An 8,094-nucleotide genomic window follows, 5' to 3' on the forward strand; every position below is an offset into this window, starting at 1 on the left:
AAAGTCACGTAGAATGGAAACAATAAAAGTAATAAAATAAAGCATAATAATTGTTTTATTTTATTTCTTTATTTTATCATGTTTTATTTTATTCTTTTCATTGTTTCCATTCTACGTGACTTTACCGAAAGAACCAAGAAGATGAATCCCTGCTGCAGTCACGAAAGAAGCTTCAAATCGAAACTGTCTTTTCGCTTTTCACCGTGAATCTGAGACGGAGTCTCCACTGTGCCCGCCCCCCCCCCCCATCTCCCCCCATCTCCCGCCATCTCCCCCCATCTCCCCCCATCTCCCCCCCCCCCATCTCCCCCCATCTCCCCCCATCTCCCCCCATCTCCCCCCATCTCCCCCCATCTCCCCCCATCTCCCCCCATCTCCCCCCATCCCCACCCCATCTCCCCCATCTCCCCCCATCTCCCCCCATCTCCCCCCCCCATCTCCCCCCATCTCCCCCCATCTCCCCCATCATCTCCCCCATCTCCCCCCCCCCCCCATCTCCCCCCATCTCCACCCCCTCAACGCGTCAGGCGAAGACGGAGTCGACGGAGCGCACAGCATCATGTCGGTGGCCACGAGCAAGGCGAGGGTGAAACTGGAGCTGCTCAAGGAGGTGGTGGGCCAGAGCACGTTTCAGGTCAACAACAAGGGGCGCCGGAGGGCACTGCCCATCGACGAGATCCTGCGAAAGGCGCGGGCGCTAGTGGGCGAGATGCTGGACTACGACGTGTTGAGCTGTAACTGCGAACACTTCGTGACGGCGCTGCGGTTCGGGGAGGCGCGCTCGGACCAGGTGAGGACGGACAGAGACGGACAGAGATGGAGGAGACGGACAGATACAGAGATGGAGGAGACAGACAGAGACAGAGATGAAGATAGATGGAGATTGGCAGAGATGGAGACGGACAGAGATGGAGATGGAGGAGACAGACAGAGACGGAGATGAAGATAGATGGAGATTGGCAGAGATGGAGACGGACAGAGATGGAGATGGAGGAGACAGACAGAGACAGAGATGAAGATAGATAGAGATTGGCAGAGATGGAGACAGACAGAGATGGAGGAGACAGACAGAGATGGAGGAGACAGACAGAGATGAAGGAGACAGACAGAGATGGAGGAGACAGACAGAGATGGAGGAGACAGACAGAGATGGAGGAGACAGACAGAGATGGGGGAGACAGACAGAGACAGAGATGGAGGAGACAGACAGAGATGAAGGAGACAGACAGAGATGGAGGAGACAGACAGAGATGGAGGAGACAGACAGAGATGGAGGAGACAGACAGAGATGGGGGAGACAGACAGAGACAGAGATGGAGGAGACAGACAGAGATGGAGGAGACAGACAGAGATGGAGGAGACAGACAGAGATGGGGGAGACAGACAGAGATGGAGGAGACAGACAGAGATGGGGGAGACAGACAGAGACAGAGATGGAGGAGACAGACAGAGATGGAGGAGACAGACAGAGATGGAGACAGACAGACATAGAGATGGAGGAGACAGACAGAGATGGAGGAGACAGACAGAGATGGGGGAGACAGACAGAGATGGAGGAGACAGACAGAGATGGGGGAGACAGACAGAGATGGAGGAGACAGACAGAGATGGGGGAGACAGACAGAGATGGAGGAGACAGACAGAGATGGGGGAGACAGACAGAGACAGAGATGGAGGAGACAGACAGAGATGGAGGAGACAGACAGAGATGGAGGAGACAGACAGAGACAGAGATGGAGGAGACAGAGACAGAGATGGAGGAGACAGACAGAGACAGAGATGGAGGAGACAGACAGAGATGGAGGAGACAGACAGAGACAGAGATGGAGGAGACAGACAGAGATGGAGGAGACAGACAGAGATGGAGGAGACAGACAGAGATGGAGACAGACAGAGATGGAGACAGACAGAGATGGAGGAGACAGACAGAGATGGAGGAGACAGACAGAGATGGAGACAGACAGAGATGGAGACAGACAGAGATGGAGGAGACAGACAGAGATGGAGGAGACAGACAGAGATGGAGACAGACAGAGATGGAGGAGACAGACAGAGATGGAGGAGACAGACAGAGATGGAGGAGACAGACAGAGATGGAGACAGACAGAGACAGAGATGGGGGAGACAGACAGAGATGGAGGAGACAGACTGAGATGGAGACAGACAGAGACAGAGATGGAGGAGACAGACAGAGATGGAGACAGACAGAGATGGAGGAGACAGACAGAGATGGAGGAGACAGACAGAGATGGAGACAGACAGAGACAGAGATGGGGGAGACAGACAGAGATGGAGGAGACAGACTGAGATGGAGGAGACAGACAGAGATGGAGGAGACAGACAGAGATGGAGACAGACAGAGACAGAGATGGGGGAGACAGACAGAGATGGAGGAGACAGACTGAGATGGAGGAGACAGACAGAGATGGAGACAGACAGAGACAGAGATGGAGGAGACAGACAGAGATGGAGGAGACAGACAGAGATGGAGGAGACAGACGGAGATGGAGGAGACAGACAGAGATGGAGACAGACAGAGACAGAGATGGGGGAGACAGACAGAGATGGAGGAGACAGACTGAGATGGAGGAGACAGACAGAGATGGAGGAGACAGACAGAGATGGAGACAGAGACAGAGATGGGGGAGACAGACAGAGATGGAGGAGACAGACAGAGATGGAGGAGACAGACAGAGATGGAGGAGACAGACAGAGATGGAGACAGACAGAGATGAAGGAGACAGACAGAGATGAAGGAGACAGACAGAGATGGAGGAGACAGACAGAGATGGAGACAGACAGAGACAGAGATGGGGGAGACAGACAGAGATGGAGGAGACAGACAGAGATGGAGGAGACAGACAGAGATGGAGGAGACAGACAGAGATGGAGGAGACAGACAGAGATGGATGAGACAGACAGAGATGGAGGAGACAGACAGAGATGAAGGAGACAGACAGAGATGGAGGAGACAGACAGAGATGAAGGAGACAGACAGAGATGGAGACAGACAGAGATGGAGACAGACAGAGATGAAGGAGACAGACAGAGATGGAGGAGACAGCGAGAGATGGAGACAGACAGAGACAGAGATGGAGGAGACAGACAGAGATGGAGTAGACAGACAGAGATGGAGACAGACAGAGACAGAAATGGAGAAGACAGAGAGAGATGGAGACAGACAGAGACAGAGATGGAGGAGACAGACAGAGATGGAGTAGACAGACAGAGATGGAGGAGACAGACAGAGATGGAGACAGACAGAGATGGAGGAGACAGACAGAGATGGAGGAGACAGACAGAGATGGAGGAGACAGACAGAGATGGAGACAGACAGAGACAGAGATTGAGGAGACAGACAGAGATGGAGGAGACAGACAGAGATGGAGACAGACAGAGACAGAGATGGAGGAGACAGACAGAGATGGAGGAGACAGACAGAGATGGAGGAGACAGACAGAGATGGAGGAGACAGACAGAGATGGAGGAGACGGATACAGAGATGGAGGAGACAGACAGAGATGGAGGAGACAGACAGAGATGGAGGAGACAGACAGAGATGGAGGAGACAGACAGAGATGGAGGAGACAGACAGAGATGGAGGAGACGGATACAGAGATGGAGGAGACGGAGACAGAGATGGAGGAGACAGACAGAGATGGAGGAGACAGACAGAGATGGAGGAGACGGATACAGAGATGGAGGAGACAGACAGAGATGGAGGAGACAGACAGAGATGGAGGAGACAGACAGAGATGGAGGAGACAGACAGAGATGGAGGAGACAGACAGAGATGGAGGAGACGGAGACAGAGATGGAGGAGACGGATACAGAGATGGAGGAGACAGACAGAGATGGAGGAGACAGACAGAGACAGAGATGGAGGAGACAGACAGAGATGGAGGAGACAGACAGAGATGGAGGAGACAGACAGAGATGGAGGAGACAGAGACAGAGATGAAGATAGATGGAGACAGACAGAGATGGAGACAGACAGAGACAGAGATGGAGGAGACAGAGACAGAGATGGAGGAGACAGACAGAGATGGAGGAGACAGACAGAGATGGAGGAGACAGATACAGAGATGGAGACAGACAGAGACAGAGATGGAGGAGACAGACAGAGATGGAGACAGACAGAGATGGAGGAGACAGACAGAGATGGAGACAGACAGAGATGGAGGAGACAGACAGAGATGGAGGAGACATAGACAGAGATGGAAGAGACAGACAGAGATGGAGACAGACAGAGATGAAGATAGATAGAGATAGACAGAGACAGAGATCGAGACAGACAGAGACAGAGATGGAGGAGACAGACAGAGACAGAGACGAAGATAGATAGAGATAGACAGAGACAGAGATGGAGGAGACAGACAGAGATGGAGACAGACCGCCTCCTCTTGCTTCCTCTCCTCCTCACCATCCTCCCTCTCCCCCCCCTGCCCCCCCTCCACCCTTCTCCCCCCCCCACTCACCAGGTGAGGCAAGGCATGTGGGCTGCAGGCGGCACGGTGGTAGCCGTGCTGGGCACGCTGTCCGCCTTCGCCTGGTATCGCGACAGCACCAAGAAACAGGAGCAGTGACGGGTTTGTCGTGGTGGTGGCTGCGGCGGTGGTGGTGGGTGGTGGTGGTGGGTGGTGGTAGGAGTGGTGGTGATAGTGACGGTATTGGTGGTTTTAGGGAATTCCAACAAGACCTACATCGCTGCTTCATTGACCTGGTCAAGGCCTGTAATACCATCAGTAGGCCTGGGCTCTGGGTTGTTCTTCGTGCTTTCGGAGTCCCTGACCCTCTGCTCACGATCATTAAGGACCTTCATGATGGTGAGCGGGCCCGGGTAAAACTACGTGGCCGGGAGTCGGAGCCATTCCCTGTACACCTTGGGGTGCGACAGGGATTGTCCTCTGGCTCCCACATTATTTAACATCTATTTTGACCACGTAGTTCGGGAAGCCTTCCATCGCTGTACCGGGGGAATTTCCATCTGGTACAGATACAATGGGAGGCTGATCGATGCCCGGGTGCGGTCAAGGGATGGCTCCCTATTGCTCAACCACGTTATGTATGCCGATGATCTGGTAATTGCTGCTCACTCAGAGGAGGAGTTGGAGGCGCTGCTGCTGAACCTGGAGCTTGCCACTAAGAGGTGGGGCCTTACCACCAGCCCCACCAAAACTAAGCACCTGCCTTGGTATTTTGTACCATCGGGCACTCCACCCCCACAACTCCCAATTGGTGATGGGGCAGTTGTGGAGAGAGTGGAGAGTTTCCCATACCTGGGCAGTGTGCTCAGGACCGGCTCCGGTTTGACAGCAGAGGTCTCACTCCGAATCAGTCGAGCGGCATTATCTTTTCATCGGTTGCGTAACGCTGTGTGGAAGCTACCTGATCTGTCGCTCCGCACGAAGCTTCAGGTCTTCTCGGACACTGTAATTCCCTCCCTTCTCTACGCTTGCGAAACGTGGACCCTCCTAATGGAACATCTTCGCCAGTTTGAAACATTTAGGCTGGCCTGCCTAGTATCCATCTTGGGTTAAACCAGGCTGTATTGTGTGAATAGCTCACATATCCTTGAAAGATCTGGACAAAGTCCCATCGGTGAGCTCCTCCGGCAGGCAAGGCTACGTTGGCTGGGTCATGTAGCCCGCATGCCCAGCCACCGCATGCCTTAACAGCTTTTGGTCGGCCGGATCGAGGGGGCTAAACGGGCGTGGCACGGGCTAGAGAAGAGATGGAGTGATGTGGTACAGGAGGATTTGGAGCTAAGTGGACTTGCCAATGACTGGTACCAGCGGTGTCAAGATCGGCCTCAGTGGAGGAGGATCGTGAAGGACGCTACTGGGCAGTTGGAGGCAGTCGCCCTCCAACAACAACGGAGCGGGGAGGAGCGATGCTCACAACAACGAGCGGAGCGCCGGGTGGCTAAAGCACAGCAAGTTGGCACAGTAGGGGGCACAGGTGGTGCATCAGCCAGTCATCTCAGTCAGTCGATCTGTGGCACCTGGGTCTGCCCTGTGACCTCCTGCCAGCGGGTGTTGGACACTTCACATGGCCTCAGCGTACACACAGCCTGGCACAAGCGCCGTGGTGACGTCACCGCTGCTTAGTGGCGAATGGCGGTTGTTGTTGTTGGTAGTGGTGGTGTTGATGGTGGTGGTGCTAATAGTGGTGATAGTTGTGGTGGTTGTGGGTGGTGATGGTGGTGCTAGTGGTGGGGAGCGGTGGGTGTAGTGGTTAGCACCACGCTGCGCTACAAACCCGGGGACTTGAGTTTGATTCCCGCTCACGGCCAACACATTTATCTGAACCGGTCCTGGGCCTCCCCTAGGTCGACTCAGCCTCAAATGAGTATCTGGTGCGGTGTGTAGTGAATATCGCCACTCGGGAGACAAAGGCGGCCGGGCGTGGTGTTGGCCACCCTCCCCCTCGTGTGCCGTGCCGGCCTTCATAGGTGCTCGCTAACAGCACTTGACCCAACAGCCTGTTCAGGCTCAACGGGGGATCTTTGTCTTTGCTCGTGGCGGGTGCTGATGATGGTGCTAGTCGTAGTGATGATGTATGCTGAACTTCTTTAGCACCGTACGTACGTCCTGTTAGGGCTATACGGGGGGGATCTTTGTTTGATGATGGTGGTGGTAAATATACAGGTAGTCCCCGAGTTACGATGGTCCGACTTACGATATTTCGATCTTACGATGGTGATACGACAAAATTGGAAAATATTTTTAAATTTCGCGCGGCAGGCAAACGCAGCAGCGTACGAGGTACGATTCTGTACGTTGGGACGCTGCCGGGATGTACGCATCTCACGCCTTGTGTGATGCCTCACTACAACATGATAGGTTACGATACGTTCAAGTTGAACGTATCGCACATCTGATGTGGACTCGAGTCATGTGACTTGGACTCGAGTCAGACTCGAGTCATGAATTTGATGACTTGCGACTCGACTTGGACTTGCATAACAATGACTTTGTCCCACCTCTGCTATATAGTTTATACAGCACGCGACTGTAAATTGCTCTGTTTTGCGAAATTATCACCGTTCTTTAAGCCTCCTTGGCTAGGCTAGGCCATCTTCGACTTACGATCTATTTTCGACTTACGATGGGGTCGTCGTAATGCATCTCCATCGTAAGTAGAGGACTACCTGTATTTAGACGGAAGCTGCTCGAATTAGTTCCACTTTAGTTTGACATGTTCACCCCCTACGCCACACGGGTTCTCAACAAGGGGGGAGACGTTGCTGACTCCAGGGGGTCACGTGGCATGTGTCCCAGGGGGTCACGTGGCAATGTCCGAGGAGGTCACGTGGCAGTGTCCCAGGGGGTCACGTGGCAATGTCCGAGGAGGTCACGTGGCAGTGTCCCAGGGGGTCACGTGGCATGTGTCCCAGGGGGTCACGTGGCAGTGTCCCAGGGGGTCACGTGGCATGTGTCCCAGGGGGTCACGTGGCAGTGTCCCAGGGGGTCACGTGGCAATGTCCGAGGAGGTCACGTGGCAGTGTCCCAGGGGGTCACGTGGCAATGTCCGAGGAGGTCACGTGGCAGTGTCCCAGGGGGTCACGTGGCAATGTCCGAGGAGGTCACGTGGCAGTGTCCCAGGGGGTCACGTGGCAATGTCTTAGAGAGTAACTTGATTACGTGATTCAGAAATTTGTGAAATGACATCGTGCATGAGGAGTCATTGCTTTAATTATCACAGTGTGTGAATCTGCAATCTAATAAATCACGACATTGTTTTTGTCTGTCTGCCTCTCTGTCTGCGTGTGTCTGCCTGCCTGTTGGGTTTACCTTCTTGGTTCTTTCGGTAAAGTCACGTAGAAGGGAAATCGTAAAATAATAAAAATAAAACATAATAAAATAATTCTCACGACGTTTCGGCCAAAACGCAAGCAGCCGTCCTCAGGTGAAGACCAGGTCTGTAGGAAAGACAGCGTCTGAATGAGCAGGTCTGTCGGAAAGACAGCGTCTGAATGAGCAGGTCTGTCGGAAAGACAGCGTCTGAATGAACAGGTCTGTCGGAAAGACAGCGTCTGAATGAACAGGTCTGTCGAAAAGACAGCGTCTGAATGAACAGGTCTGTCGGGAA

The 8,094-nt window shown here is 53.6% G+C and overlaps 1 protein-coding gene across 1 annotated transcript; it reads left to right on the forward strand.

Moving 5' to 3' along the window:
• Window positions 1-508: 508 nt before the first annotated feature.
• Window positions 509-7,744, forward strand: LOC144740673 (phospholipase A and acyltransferase 1-like). Its single transcript, XM_078623468.1, has 2 exons — window positions 509-790; window positions 4,482-7,744. Exons 1-2 carry the CDS (start codon window positions 560-562, stop codon window positions 4,584-4,586), a joined length of 336 nt encoding a protein of 111 aa, XP_078479594.1. The 5' UTR covers window positions 509-559; the 3' UTR covers window positions 4,587-7,744.
• Window positions 7,745-8,094: the final 350 nt, after the last annotated feature.

Source organism: Lampetra planeri, unplaced genomic scaffold (genome assembly GCF_965212315.1).
Source record: "Lampetra planeri unplaced genomic scaffold, kcLamPlan1.2.h2 scaffold_266, whole genome shotgun sequence".
NCBI lineage: Eukaryota > Metazoa > Chordata > Hyperoartia > Petromyzontiformes > Petromyzontidae > Lampetra > Lampetra planeri.